This window comes from Vanellus vanellus (assembly GCF_965231255.1).
Source record: "Vanellus vanellus genome assembly, chromosome: 2".
In the NCBI taxonomy this organism is placed as follows: Eukaryota; Metazoa; Chordata; class Aves; order Charadriiformes; family Charadriidae; genus Vanellus; species Vanellus vanellus.
The window spans coordinates 154,475,910-154,492,093 of record NC_138906.1 but is presented as its reverse complement, the minus strand read 5'-3'; the positions used below and the strand labels follow the sequence as shown (position 1 = coordinate 154,492,093).

The following is a 16,184-nucleotide window of genomic DNA, read 5'->3' as shown; positions in this document are numbered from 1 at the left end:
AATCTGTAGAGTGAATTTTTTAAAAATAAGCCTAAGGATCTCATGAGAGCTGCTGAATCCAGTGATCTCCGGGACTGGGGGGTTGCTGCTCCTGCCTGCTAAAGCCCATCCATGTACACTCTTTGGACCTGGGGGGGGTCTTAGGCTCACACGTGTCCTGAACAAGCGTATGCATGTGCACACACAGAGGACATATATAATGTATGCACAGACAGTGAAGCGGAATACTGCCTGCTCAGATGTGAGCCCCCCTCCTCCCCATTTTCCTACATGTACCCCTAGATCCACCCCAATCCTTCCTTTCCCTGCCTTTGGCCAATTCTGTGAACATCCCATAGTAAGTTTTGCATAATCCCACAAGCCCCTGCTGATATCTCATAAAAAGTTTTGCATAGTGCCATATACCCCCTCAAATATGTTGTAAAACTCATGACAATCATGTTTCCCCCAGCTTCCTCGGTAGCTCCATTAATGGCCTGAAGAGTTCTGCTCTTCACTGTTGTCTTTGTTACCACCTGCTCATTTGGCAATTTTTGTGTGTCTCTGTGTGTTTAATATATTACTTTCCTTCTTATTCTTTTATACTGAATAATCATTAACCAGATGACTTAATGAACCAAATGCTCTCACATTCCACATACCCATGCAGAAACTGTAGCACGGCAAAGCTTGTCATAAAGTTCAGAGGAAGATACATTTTGAAATTACTTTGAATTACAATTATTTTTAATTGAGAAGTTTCATGAGTTATCTGGCTGCACCGCTAAAAGACTTTGAGTTTTGTTTTTTTTTTTTTTTTTAAGTGACCACTTTAAGGAAGAACTAACAAACCACTTGCAGTATCGTCAGACTGCCTCATTGTGGAGGTGAACCTGAGGAGGCGAGTGGAAGGTGTTGAAGCACTACCTTTGTTAATGTGACTTGTTTTTCCAAAGACAGGAACCAGAATTTGAAATAAGGCACTTCTTCTGCTGAAACACAAGTTCCTGATTGCTGCTGGACAGGATACTGGTCTAGGGTACAGTTCTGCTCTAACAAAACAGTTCCTGTGACTTTAACAATAATATTAATACCTTGTGGGTAAAGATACAGTCTTTATGGAAATAAGGTACCACACTGAAGGAGATCTGTATATCCAAAGGAAGTTCATACTGAACTTACCAAATCTGAGTGATGATAGGCGTCACAAGAAACCCGCCTTCACCCTGTGCACCCGCACACAAAACTTCCTTTAGCAGAGTATTAGCTCTTTGCGGAGAAGAGCATCTCTTGGCGTAAATGAGTTCAGCTCTGGTTTTCAGATGCTAGGTAATGCCACAGTAGAATTAAATAACATAAAATTGCTGTGACATGTGGATTACTTGAAGCGAAAGCTGTTCTTTATCAAAAGAGCTTTGATGTTGGCCTAATAACAGAGATTTCCCTTAATAGCTGGCACTTGGCAAACGTTTGTAGCTTGGCGAGAAAAATATCTCAGCTCCTGATTCTCCCAAACTTGTCCTGTGTCAGACCTTTGTAATCTGAATGTGTTGCTTTTGGGCAAATGTTGTGCTCTGTGGTTATGTGCAATAAGTCTTAGCACCAGACATGCTTAAATACGAAAAATTAACTGATTTACACAAAAAGGAAAGGGTAGGGGTTTCAATTAGAACATTTGGAAACAAAACCATAATAAATAAACACAGGACAGTAAGTGATTGTTGAAGTGTGTCTGAAAATATTTTCCTAAGTGCATTTTTGAATTTTTTTTGAGGTATGTCTAGGCCACAGAAGATTAGCATTTAATATGCTAAATTATATTTGTCAGGATGTTTATTATTCATGGCTGGCTCCTCCTTTCATCGCCTTGGGGGTGGTTTTGAGCTTTTGAGTTTTAGCCTTCATCATGTACATTCATCTTTTACAGTACCTATTTTTCTATTATCTCATGGGAGAGAAGCATCTGGATTCATAATAAACATGTCTGTGACAAGCCCTGTTTTTCCTTTGTGGATTGGTTTGAACTCAGCAGATGAGAATTTTGTACATGGTAAAGCTTTCTGAACCTTTCTGGCTCTACTGTTGCCATAATCCTTTGTTAGAAAATTACTTCTGGTTTAAATACCGTAACTGCCCATCACAGTATGTCCCACATAACTATCTTGTAAATTGTATATCACAGTATGTACACATTTAATGCAGAGGTTAGGATATTTATTTTCACTACATGCTGGTGGCTTCCGTGGGTAAGAAACAGAATACAGCGGATATATCTACAAGCTTTTAAGTGACTGCTTATAGTAGCAAATACTTTGAGAATGCTGCGGAGGAAAAAGTTTCATGGGCAACTTTAGCTTTCTTACTGGAGCTGAAGGAAATTATAGGGATGAAAATAATCAGTGGGATTCCTGACAGCTTCTCAAATGTCATACCAGCTTTTCTCTCTTTTTTGACCTTGAGCTAAATTCACATGAATGGTGAACAAAATCAGATCTTATCTAATTTAACTAAATCTTTTGTCTTTCTGAATAGATTCACATGACTGGTACACATCATTTAGTTTATGCAGCCTTTTTGGTTGATGCAGCTCCTTAAGATGTACATGTTAAATGACTGGTTTCGTGCTGCTGTAAGGACACATGGGCATCCTCTGAGAGCAGCCTTTCCTCCCCGCACTGTTCGTCTAGATCTGCACTAGTTAGTTGCCATTCTGCTCCCGCCGTACTCACGGGGCTTGTACAAGCACTTAAGAGCGATGTGAAAGAGCCATAATCTAGAAAAATGGGAAGTCTTCATGGAGTACCCAGACTGGAATTGTAACTTCAATTTGGGGAGCAGGAAGAAAGCAGGAGACAGGAAGACATCTTGCTGAGCGCTGATTATGTGATAGCTGATGTGTTAGGTAGATACAGAAGAATAGAGTGATGCTTTACATCTTGTCTCCTGTTGTGCCTATGAAAATATCCCTTGCTTCATTTCGATCAGAACAGCCCTTTCCCCCTTTTAGTATTAGTCATAGAAAGTAAATCTATCAGGTCCATTTTAGTTCTTTTAAACAACTACATGGATTTACTTTGGAGATTACAGGAAGCTGGAAGACATTCTGGATTTTTGGTATGCTTACTTCCCTTTGTTTCCGCATTTCTTGTTCTCCTTAGAGAAGGTTATCTTCAGCATGTGATAGCCTGTGTGTCATCAAGAATCAGAAGGTCCATTAGTTGATTACAAAAATAAGGCAGGACAAATTAACATCAAAGGAGAAATTACGTGGGAAGCCCATCTCAGACAAGAAATCAACTTTATGGCCAAAATTCTGATTTGTGCAAGAGAATTCAGTTCTGTTGCCTGAGATACTACATGTGTCTTTTCACCCTTTCATTGATTTCAGGGAGAAATCAGTTAACTGGGAACAGAGAAGTGGAATCTTTACATTGTGGTGATAAACGATACATACTCTCTATGCTTACATAATTTTCTAACTTGATACTAGAGCAAGAGTCTGGCTCTCCTTAGGAACATACAATTTTTTGTGCAAATAACTTCTCTTTGTTTGACAGGCCAAAATTAGCACTTAAAATGTCTCAGTCTTTTTTATTGAACACATGTTCCATCAGGCAATTTTGTTGTTAATTCCTATGTAATTTTTTTGTTCCTCTTAAGTTGTATGCTAAACATTTTGAGGTGCTATAGTAAATGACCCATTAATAATAAAAAATAGCTATGAACACCTGGAATGTGAAAAGAGTAGATACGAATAGAAGGTAAGTGAAAACATTTATTGAAAAAAAGCAGAGAAAAAGTTGAGCAGTGAAAAAAACGACTTTCCCAAGAGAAGAGCGTATATTTTTTTAATGTTTCCTTAATGTGCAGAAATACCTTACTATGCTAGTGTCCATGATAGCTGCTCCATTTTTTTTTTCATGGTAATGCTTTTACATTTAGTCAAGCAAATGCTAAAAGGTCGCCTGTCTAAGAGCATGGCTGAAACCACACACGGCCTCTGAAACCTCCATTCTTACAGAAAAGAAATTGAATTTTCAAAGCTCACATTCTAGTCCTGTAGTTCCTTTATTACATTTGATGTCTGTCCCGGGGGGTTTCTATGCTGTTGCAGCTCCCACCTTTGCCGTTTTTCTATCACTTCTGCACCTTTTTGCTTTCCATTTCCTATTTCAAATTAAAAAAAAAATCCAATAAACCAAATTTCTTCACTTCGATTCTCTTGAAGAAAATGAGGAAAAAATGTGGAATGAACTTCCATATTGGCACCAAGAACTTCTAAAATCACAATTGGCCTCATGACAAATACTAGTACTTAAAAATTCTTTGGCACAAAATGCCCATGCAGTTACGGAGGCTGATCTTAAATTTTCATATTGAGCTCCTCTGTGGAAAGCAGTAAGCAGTGGATGAATATCTGACCTGTCAGGACATTTTTATTTATCAGTGAAACAGAAGGTTGTAGATGCTGTAGAAATAAGTATGCAAAGGGCCTGACTTCAGTGACTTGCATCTGGTGAAGCGATCGGCGATATCTGAACAAAGTGGGCGTAGAGTGCTACCTTATCTATCAGGGAGAACCTTTGTTAACATGGGTTGGTACGCCAGGGAATATTCCATTTCCTTTAGCCTTAAAATGCTGCAGTTGGCAGAACACGAATGGCTGAAACCCCTGAATTACACAGGGTTTATACACACCGCTGCCGACTGAGGCTGTAGTCGGTATTTGGAATTGCCTGCACGTGGCATGCAGCACTACTGGATAGAATTGGAGTTAACAGAGGAGTAATGCCTCCACTTGGCAAAACTGCATCTACTGGGGAGACCTGGGTCCCCAACACATCTTCTCCCAACCGCATTTTTTTTTTTTTCAAACAAAGAAAAGAAAGAGTATTTAAGAGAAGGAACAGGACAAGAGGAAATGGGTTCAAGTTATGTCAGGGCAGGTTTAGATTGGATATTAGGAAGCATTTTTTCACTGAAAGGGTTATTAAACATTGGAATAGGCTGCCCAGAGAGGTGGTGGATTCACCATCCCTGGAGGTGTTTAAGAAAAGGGTAGATGAGGTGCTTAGGGACATGGTTTAGAAGTGGTGGTGTTTTTATCAGGGTAGGTTAATGGTTGGACTTGATGATCTTAAAGGTCCCTTCCAACCTCACTAATTCTATGATTCTATGATTCTATGATTCTGAAACTCGATTCAAAAGTCTTCTTGCCTTCCTCCTGTTTTCTTCCCATCCCGTGGGAGAGGGGAGGGGGTGAGAGGCTGGGTGGGTGTTTGGCTGTTCGCTGGATTCAGTCCCCCCCAGATACCACTGACACAGAGGGACCTTCCCGTCATAAGGATTTTCACTCTCCCTGTGGGACATTTAGGTGGTATGTAAGTGTGAGGCTACTATCAAAAGGCATCCTGTGACTAAGAAAGGAGCAAAGAGACCATGCCGTGTGTAGAATTATGTAGAATAAGCTTTTTACTTGAAGGTAGGGATTAAGCACAGCCTTATATTCACTACAGTTCTCCCAAATACAAGCCTTACTTTACACAGAAAAGATGTCAGATACTTCATTTTTAAGCAATACAGCCGCCTGCTAAGGCGGAGGAGGTACGTTACCTATAATGGCACATTGGAAAAGGTCGGCGATACATTCATACAGACATGTGCCACGTGCCTGTGTTTTGTGATGTTTGAAAGTTTAAGCCTGAATACCTCATTTCTTTGAGAAAACGGAGCTTTTCTAACTTCAGACTTCTGTAAGGGTGCAAGGTATTACAAGGCAATTTTAAGTGTGTTAGGAGAATCTTTTGCCACCGACTTTTGGAGATTATTTTACTGGAAAGAACTTATTTTTGTACATAATTGATGTTGTTTTAGGCAATTGTAGTTATTAGTGCAACTTGCTGTTTGGGTTGCTGTTGTGTCTCAGTGCAAGTACAGACTGCTAAATGTGTATCCTGAGTGATTCTTCCCTATTCCTCTACACTTTGTGATAATGAAATTAAGGTGTTCATTATGCTTAGAAATATTTGGAATTGCTGAGAGGGTAGGGAGGAAAAACACAGAATTCAGACACGACCCATTTACCGAGCGGTAACAAGTCATTGCAGGTTAGCCGATCTCCGGTAACTCTTCCTGTGCACAGCCTTAGCCTGCAGCATACACAAACGTAGTTCAAGTTGGTTTAGCCCTTAAGGTAAAGTCAGTCTGACAATTTGGAAGGGATTACATCTTTGAACCCATAACCAGATAATTTCCATTCAGCAACACCAGTTCTGCTCATAGCACTGATACGGTGCAGCAGCACTGTCGAGATAAATGGCGCATCTGAATTATACCAAGGTTTTCACGTAAGCAGGACTGAGGACTAAAAGGGTTTTGTTTGGTTCCAGCTGTCTTTTGACTTGGAGTATCATTTGAAAATGATTAATGGAATTTGTGCACTACTTGAATTTTCTAAACTATTTTGTGATGGAAGTCATCTGTTTTGTGGTTTTCCTGAGTAGCTTAGGCAATGTTAATAAAATTTCTCAGTCTGACATCCTCTTTATGTCCTCCTTTTCAAGAATTCACTGTTATCAACGGTGAAATTTTCTATGGCCTCTTGCCTGGATCCGGTGAGTTCTACAAAGTAGAAAGTTGATATTTGTGTTTCATTTTTCATGTTAATCATAATTAACCAAGTTGACTGAATTATTCTGGCAGCACTTTAAGTAGTGTGAGCTGTATGCCAGTCCCTCGAATAGGGCTATTTTGGGTGCCCACAGCAACCTCTTTGAACATGCTGATCTTCTGTGCTGTAGTGACTTGCTGGTTTGTTTTTTTTTCTTTTCCATTAGAGTTTCTGTTCAAAAACTGATAGGCAGGAATAACGTATCACATTTGTCTTATCACAGGGGTTTTCATTCCTCTTTAGATCCCTAAGAATTTGCCAGTGGTAAAGCACTGTGCTTTTCCTGACTGAAGGCATGTTTTGTCTATTGAAATACCTTTCACCAATACCTTTGAAGTAGCCCACAGATCTGCAGCAGTCCACGAACTGGAGTTGAAACCCACTATATTACCATAATACTGTTTCCTAATCTTAGTTTTCTTTAATTAAAGCTATTTGATCATGTTTGTAAATTAAACCTGGATACGCATGTGTATGTAACAGCAAAGTGAAATATTAACATTGAATCAAGCAACTCTGCTCTCTAAACTTCAAAAGGCAATGCCAGTGGGAGTGCAACATTCAGCCATGGAAACCTGCTAAGGGTAGGACTCAAATTTGCAACGCCTACGTGATGGTTGAGCTCATTGGCCACAGCACACAGCCTTGAAACTCTGGGTTGTTATTGCATCAGCCTCTCTACAAACCTATTGTTTAGAACAACACCCTAATCCCACTGCACATGCACACTTCAGTCTCTTTGGGGCACAAGGCACATTTGACCTCAGCGATGCTGCAATTCCAAACTTCACTTAGTTTCCATTTAACAGAATTTTAGGTGGGATTCATCACACCTAACTGTAAACATCTATCAGGAAGCATTGTTAGCTAACCTGGGTATCTCAGTCTTGTTAGTCAACGCAGATCTGGTCAGTGATACTGGTGGCGTTTAGGCTTGCCTGGTGGGGAGGATTACTATACTAGATTCTTTGCTTGAATTTGTTCCAGCCCCGATGCAGGCAGCTGTTTGGGAATATTCTTGTGATGCTAAGGCTATTTTATAGGAACAGGCAGGACCAGCTGGGTCTGCGTCTGCTGGAAAATACAGACGCATCTTGGCATTGGCAAATATGTTCTCTTCCCCCACGCAGAAATCAGTGTCACTGACATTGTTGAAAAGGTTCACGGTGAATTTTTATGAGGTCACGAATTTGGCATAGTGACTGGACAGCTTTGAGGTGTTTAGTATGTCTACCTGTCACAGCCCGTTTCATTTTTCAGAAGGATGCGTAGGGTCTGAAATTCTTAAAAAACAAAGAAGAGCTGCAAAGAAAAACCAAGTTAACTTTTAATACAACACTTAAAACCTTTCCTGGGAACAACATAAGTAATTGATACTTCAGAGTTTTGCATCTAATGCTAAGATTTTGTATCCACTTTCGGCGCACTGATGGCTCATTATTCATGCTCAAGACAGACGGTCAACTAACTCCACAGCAGTCTGCTGTTTTAAAGCTAAAATCCAAATTTTCAAATGTATTATCCTTTGGAAGTGCTTCTCCCTCACTATCAAGCTGGTTTATTAGGTGTAAAGCTCCCCGTAAGCAGAGTCCCGTCAGTCCCGCTGGGGACCCTCACTGCAGCCCGCTGGCTGGGCCACATCTGGCCCAGAGACACAGCTGCGACTTTACATGGCTGTTAGCATCGGAATCACCCACGGAAGCCATGGAAATGCACCGCCTGAGGTTCCCAGGTTGCCAGAAATGGTTTATCCGTCGCCGGCCGCCATGTGGAGAGGCAGGTGGAGAGGCGAGGCCCCTCGGCCCCTCTCCCGTCTCGGCTGAGTCGCGATGGCCAGCGCCGCCTTGCGCAAGACACAGGGTTCCTCCTCCCCCAGCTGCGCCTGGGGCGCCCGTGCCGGCTGGCGAGGCCGAGGAAGGGCCGGCCCGCCCCGCCCGGAGAGGGCCGGGGGCCATGAGGGACCGCCGCCATCACGCCGCTGGGGGTAGTGAGAGGGTGAGAGCATTGCGCATGCGCACGCTCCATCCTTCCGTCGTGTTTCCGCCCGGAGCCAGTTCCCCGAGCGCCGCCACCGCCGCTTCCGGTGTTTCGTTTTTCTCTTTCCGGCCGGTGCGAGGGGAAAGATGGCGTCGCGCAAGGAAAGCTCCGGCGCTGCCGGCAGCGGCTTCGGCGCCTCCAAAGGCAAAGGCAAGGCCGCCGCCACGGGCGACTCGGCCGTGAAGCAAGTGCAGATCGATGGGCTGGTGAGTGGAGGGGCCGGGGCTGGGGCTGGCGTGGGGAGCCGGCGTGGGGGGCCGGTGGCGGCCGCGGCCTCGTGGAGCCGCCGACGAGGCTGGCCTCGTCCCTGGGGCGGTGCCGCTGCCGGGGGACAGTCCCGGGGCCGGGGTCGCCGCGGTGCCCCGAGGGTCAGGAGCGGTTCCATAGTCCTCCAGAGCTTCCTGACCCTGGGCCAGGCTTCCCCCGCGCTCGTCCCAGGGAGGGGAGCGACTCCCTCCCTTGTGGAAGAGAAGGTCGGGACAGGGCAGGAATTAGTTGCTTTTAAACATTTCCTTTCTTCCTTATCCTTTGGTACCCGGGTTTTTGGTTCCCACCTGTCATAGCGCAGACTGTTGAAAATTCCACAGGTGTAAGAGGAGGTGAGCACGGTGGGTTTTTCCCTCATCCGTTGGGCTTTATGCCTTCTCCGTTAGGACTGCTGACTCCTACTGTGTTTTATTAGTAAGAAATAAAATGAAACGAGGGGTTGAAAGGGTTTAGTGGAGAATGAAGCTATCCTGATAGAAGTGATCCGCAAAGACCGTAAGTAGAAGAATGTCTACTGAAGTTGGTTCTTGGCTTTGCTGCTGAATGTGTTTGTTTCAGGTCATGTCAGGTTGAAGAGAGTAGATTTATATTAGATATTGGGAAGAAATTCTTCACTCTGAGGGTGGTGAGACACTGGAACAGGTTGCCCAGAGAACTTGTGGATGCCCCATCCCTGGAAACGTTCCAGGCTAGGTTGGATGGGGCTTTGAACAACCTGGTCTAGTGGGAGATGTCCCTGCCCATGGCAGGGGAGTTGGAAATAGATGATCTTTATGGTCCCTTCCAACCCAAACTGTTCTATGATTCTATGTCTCATACAATTGATGTAACTCACAGTGACATAAAGCGGAGAAAAAATAGTTGCTTAAACTTCTTAAGGGTGGAAGCATCGTTTGTTACTTGTTCATTATCTTTCTGAAGTGTGAAGGAGAATCATTATGCCAGTAGTGAGAAGGAATATCATAATTTTGGGGCAAGCTTTGAAGCTTACTTGGCATTTGTTAGTGATAGTCCCCAGTCATTATCCTGGAGTTATGGAGTATAGTGAGTGTTTGGGAAGAGGAATAATAACTAATTTGTGTATAGTGGCTCTTATAAAGAGAAAATTTGAATGAATTAAAGAGTATTTCTGCAGTATTCTGTTAAACTGTCTGTGTATCTGTGGCTTTGGTGCACACAACATTTTCAAGGAGTAGTGAAAACTGACTAGTTGTGAAACATAGCCCTAAAAATATAGCAGCTGTCAGCAGACTGCTGCAGTTGCAAGCAGGCTAGTGCCAGATGGACAGTGGTGTGTGTGTGTTGAATTTTATTAACAAATTTGAGGGAGCACTGAAAAAGGGAATAGTTAAGCGCAGGATACAGTTTGGCACCTTTAGTTTCATTTCTGGCGGTGTAAAAGCTGTTTTATCAGCTTTAGACTTAATAACAACTCTTAAATTTGATTGCTTTTATTCCTGCTTTAATGAAATAAGGAGAACAGATGTTTCAAAACTGATCTGTATCAGATGTGTAATCTACTTTGTGTGTTACTCTTCATTCAAGTCAACTGTGAGTGGACCTAATGGTCTACTTCTGACAGCCCCAGCAAATACCAATGAATACTTTTTGCTTTATGCTTTTGCTTTTTTTGTGTCCTTGTGTATTCTGGTACAGCATGGTGGTGTCTCTTGCATGGAGTGTATATAGCGGAAAGTGGCATCCTGGAGTCCCCATCATAAGAAGGACATGGACCTGCTGGAGTGTGTCCAGAGGAGAGCCACGAGGATGATCTGAGGGCTGGAGCACCTCTCCTATGAGAAGAGGCTGAAAGAGTTGGGGCTGTTCAGCCTGGAGAAGAGATCTTTTTGCGGCCTTCCGGTACCTAAAGGGGGCCTACAGGAGAGCTGGGGAAGGACTTTTTACTAGGGCGTGTAGCGATAGGACAAGGGGGAATGGCTTTAAACTGAAAGAGGGCAGGTTCAGATTAAACATTAGGAAGAAGTTTTTCACTTTGAGGGTGGTAAGGCACTGGAACAGGTTGCCCAGAGAGGTTGTTGAGGCCCCATCCCTGGAGGTGTTCAGGTCCAGGCTGGACGTGGCCTTGGGCAACCTGGTCTAGTGGGAGGTGTCCCTGCCTATGGCAGGGGGGTTGGAACTCTATGATCTTCAAGGTCCTTTCCAACCTAAACCATTCTATGATTCTCAGGACACTAACAGTGTGGCTCACAAACTTCCATGACACCTGTGGTGAAGACAAGTGTTTGCATAAGTTTGCTTGCATTGTAAACAAAGTGGCTCCCATTGCATGTCCTTAAAATGTCTTACTGAAATTCTGCTAAAATACTTCTAATAGCTTACTAATTTAAATATCTGTGGTCTGAAAAAGTAATGAGGCTTTGTCAGTGATCTTGATGACCAGCATGATTGCGTGCCAAAACTGGGGACAGATTTTGGTGGGCATCGGGGAAGGTAGTGATCTCTTTCCCTCCTCTTGTGCCTCATCTCTTGGCAGTGGTGTAAGTAATCCTTTCAAATGGGACTGCTTTGAACGCCAAGACACACTATGTAGGTGGCTTTTGGGTCTGTGTATGCAAAATAAAAGATATATCAGTCTTCTGTATATGTGAGAATGTGAAAGTACTTTTAGAAAGCCTGTTCCTTTCAGAGGAACAGTAAAGTAAAAGAAAATAATACTACTAATGAAGAGAAGAAGTTCTAAATGTCAGTAAGTGACCTTAAAAAATAATACATAATGATGCAGCAATACCTACTTTTCTGGCCTCCTTTTAAATTTGGTACAAGTAGAGCATCCTATAGTTGTCTTCTTTCTTATTTTAATCTGATTAGTTTCTTATTTTATTATGTGGTGGTGTAATTTGGATTTAGATCAAGTGGAATTTTGTTTCAGGTAACACAATAGTAAATTAAAAAGCACTGCCACGGCAGAAGTAAAAGCTATCAATGAAACTCTGACTAATAAGATAGACAAAATCCGCATAACTTCTTAAAATGTTAGTACTGTTACAGGACTCCACAAAAATAATAGCACCAAAATTTAGGAAGATTGAGGGAGAACAGTTTCAGACTGTAGACACTCAATAACTTGATTAAAGTACCTGAATGCTTGTTTATAAAATGCTTCTGAAATTAAATGTGAATGTAGATTTCCAATCTTCACAGTTCCACAGAAAGGACAGGAGAAACACAAGTTTTCTATCCGCTGTTCCGCTAGATAGTTAAGGTCTCAGTCATCAAGTGATACATATGGCTAGCTACTGTATCAGAATGATAATAAGATTCCAAGTACTTTATTCAGGTTTTGATAGCTTGAACGTTGATTGGTTTTCCAGTTCATTTTCGAGAGATGTGTAGTAGACAGAAGTCATCTATGCAGACAGATGTATTGGCAGTTTCGAATTAGGAACGTCTTTTGTAAAGTGTGATAAGCAAAAGTGGATGGTATTTTTCATCCAGCTCAGGAATGCAAGGAACGACTGCAGCATCAAAGAAAATTGACTCCATCTAGTTGCTTTTACAACACAGAAAAAGACACTGATTGTGTGTGGATTCTAAGCCACTGATGTTGAGGAGGTTTGTTAAACAAGGCACCTTTGAAGTGCTCTCATCTTGGATCTGGTCATCTTCTGAGTTATTGAATTCAATGGGTATTGCAATTTAGACTATGTGATGAATAGAAATATGAGACTTCTGTTATTTTAAGACAATATTATGATTTGCTTTGAGGTTATTTAGTAATAAAAGTTAGTAGTGGCAGCCTATGCTTGTTCTACAGATCACTGTGTTTAACTCATCCCTGGCGAGTAGGATATGCAGCCTATATAAGAATTTGTACAACTGTAAGGGATAACATGGGTTTAGCTGCGTGTTATGGAAAGTCCTAATATGTCACTGATTTATGCTATCATAAAGGACTTGTGCTGATTCAGCTTGTATTGGTTCAGCAAACAAAGTATTCCATGTGTTTGAGTTTTTACATTGAGCTTCTTTTGTTGATATAAGTGTGTCAGAAAAATGCTCAATGAATAAATGTATAGTGAAAACAGTTTCCAAAGTAGGTGTTCTACTCTTGTTCTTTGCAAGAAATGTTAGAAATCACAGGGTAAAAAAATGCCACCACAAACTCAGATTTACATTGTTTACATCTTTTTCTTTCAGATGAGATACAGACTTTTGTAAGATTTCATGTATCTTAGGAAAAAGATGGGAAGATGAGTGCAATACATTACATTCTGTTGTCTTCTCTTCCTATTGTGGAAATTTCAACAGTGTAATTTGGATAGAGATTCCATCGTGTTCTCTCCACTCAAGTAGCCCAAAGAAAACTTGTGCTCACAGCAGTAGTGGTCATGTGCATAGGATATTTCTGTCCTTTTTTTGTGTGTGTGTGTGTGTGTGTGTGTGTGTTTTGCCTTCTATATGGCTGTAGTTACGCAACCTTTTTATATTTCCAGGGTTTTTTTTGAGAGACTAGCATTTACCTGATCACTCAAACTTATGATGATTATGATTACAAAGAAGTGTTTGAAGAATCTTAAATACCTTCTGGAGTTCTTAGAAACAATAATTGTAAATGTTGTTGTGTGTGTCCATTTGCAATAATCATAGAAGAACAAATGATGCTTTTAATGTAAGTACTGGAAAAAAAACATTTCTGCATTTCTGCAGCTTGGTTTGCAGTAGGCTTTTGGACGTAATTAGAGGTCACACCTTCTTAAAGCTGTTTCTCCTTCTGGAGTACTGTAAGCTTTTTTACCTTGTGCAGATTGCTTTATAAAGACATTTTTAGAAGGTGAGTGAGCTTATTCTTCAAATAGTCAGTTTACTGTGCTCAGCTATCTACTTGTATGGAGTCCCTAAGAAATTATTTCTTCAAGAGAACTGTCTTTCCTAAGTTTAGTAAAGTCACCAGCAACTTTGGAAGTATAGGTGGAAGAACTTCTGTATGAGCATGGACATCATGTAAGTTTTCATTCTATAGGGAACTAGACTAATAATTCTGCTGGCTCAATGTCTTGTGCCATTGGGACATGCGTATCTGATGTGGTCACTTCAAGCTGTTTTGTAGTTGTATTTTAAAAGGAATGCAGGATTAAGATCACCTTACGATCATCTTTTGCCATTTGAGAATGTGACAGAACTCAGTCATATGATGACTAAGAATTGCTTTGGTTTATTATTGGTTCTGGGACTTCTGCTCTCACCTGCCTGGTGGTAGATCAGGGCAGCTATTTCCAGATTTACCAGCTGCATTCACAGCTGATTGCAACTGTATTTGATTGCAGTGGTGTCACTTAGAGATTGGAAGAGGTGTGGTTGTGACCAAACATCTAGGATTTCTTGTCCATTGTGAACAGAGACAAAATTACATTGTCTATCTTTTAACTGAAGGAAAGGATATATAACGTGCCTCTTCTAATCTTCACATATGGAGGAGGAAGGGTGGCATGGCTGCGGTGTGTGTGTGCGAGGGATGCATGGAAAGAAACAATATAGGCTTTCTTCCTGGTTGCTGGTGTGCAACACAATCCCTTTTTCCTGCTGAATGGGGATGTAGCAACAGGTACAACAAGGGTTGCAGTGTGTTGCTTTCACTACACTGGCTGGAGGCCCTTCTGATGTTTTTTGTGTAGATAGTTGAGTCCAGGTATGTAACAGAACCATATTATACCTTGAACACTTACCTGTTTCTGACAAAATTCATGGGTGTAGTTTAGACTAGGTTGTGCATGACTTTGTGAGCTGTTTCATCAATGCTTATAAGCTTGCTAGATTTTCAGTTTCACAGTTGTGACCCTTCATAGCAGAGAACTCGTAAAGCCACTCTCGGGATCTTCCCCCAAAGGGGTAATAATTATTACACACTGTCTGAAATAAATGTAAAGCAGTGCTGTAATTTGCTTACCTTTCTCTTTTTTTTGTTTGTTTTTTTTTTTTTTTTTGCAAGAGATGTTAGTGGACTTTTATTTTGTTGTATTTCTAGAAATTCTTAAGTTGGGGGTGAACTTCTTGGAATTCAGCTGCTGAAATTAATCAGGTTTGGTTTACTGACCTTATATTCTTTCCCTTCAGTAGGTAAGGTGCAATAAATTTCAAACTGAAAGCTGATAGATTTTAGAACATTAGCAGCAGTTACTCCTTGGAATGGAAAGACATTTTCGGGTTAGCTGGTTTTCATTTACGGGGACCTACGTGTGCAGTCAAGTGACCTTCTGTGTTAATTTATGTAAAGAAAAGATGCCTGTGCCTTGCTGTTTCTTGCAAGAAAGCAAGGAAGAAGACTGGGTTACCAAATGATTGTATTTAGTGATGTCAAAATGCAGAATAAGATCCATAAATTTGCTGAAACTTTTACAAGACTCTTCTGCTTACATTTATTAATGTGAGTAGTCTGAATTTGTAAAGTTGGGTATAAATATTAATTTCCCTTGTTTCTACAAAACTGGTCTTAAGTCTGAAGTTCAAACTTTAATTGCATACCTAACACTTTTGTAGCTGTCTCTAAAAATTGTATATTTTCTGGGAATTTGGTTGGTGGTGCTGTGTTGTTGATTTATACAGATAGCTATATTGAAAATAACCTTTTTCATGGAATCTTCTGAACAACTGCTTCAGTTTTTTTATGTCATGGTGTTTGTTTCCTTAAAGCTAACAAAAATCATCTTTCCTTTTTTTTATTCCTTTTTCCTGTACTTATTTGGGGTCTGCATTACACTGTGGAGATAACGTAACAAAAAAATATTTGTTTCTCTTTGGTGTTATGGCCGTGTCACGAAGCACTACTCTGTACAGGGTTTCAGATATAAATCCACTTGTGGAATATTGCTCTTTTTTTCAAATGAGGTTATTTTCTTGTCTTCTAGTGGAAAATTTGAAATGAGGGGGGGAGGGAAAGGAAATACTGTGTTAATTCTGTGCTTATTGGATTAATGATAAAGATACTTGGATTTCTTGCATCTGCAATTTTAAACAAGAGCCATTATAACAATAGAATGGAGTGTAATGAACAAACCTGATTAGTTGCATTTCCTGATATTTATTATCTCTTAAATTGTAAGTTTTTTTTCAAAATTACTCTTCTGCTGTTACATTTTTTATTGGACCTTTTTTACATATGCACTAGGCTATAGCCTTTAACTGTATAAGTGCCAACTGTTTGGTCTGTAGTACTTTTGCATCCTTTCTCTCGCACAGCAAAGTGAGTAAATGAGGCAAAGCGGACAGAGAGACT

General features: G+C 41.1%; 1 protein-coding gene across 1 annotated transcript in view; it reads left to right on the top strand.

Annotated features, from left to right (window-relative positions):
• The first annotated feature begins 8,764 nt into the window (after positions 1-8,764).
• Positions 8,765-16,184, top strand: part of EIF3H (eukaryotic translation initiation factor 3 subunit H) — a 90,692-nt gene continuing 83,272 nt past the window's right edge. The window contains exon 1 of the mRNA XM_082499602.1: positions 8,765-8,892. Coding sequence (XP_082355728.1) covers positions 8,773-8,892 — 120 coding nt within the window. The 5' untranslated portion in view covers positions 8,765-8,772. The remainder of the gene's footprint in view (positions 8,893-16,184) is intronic.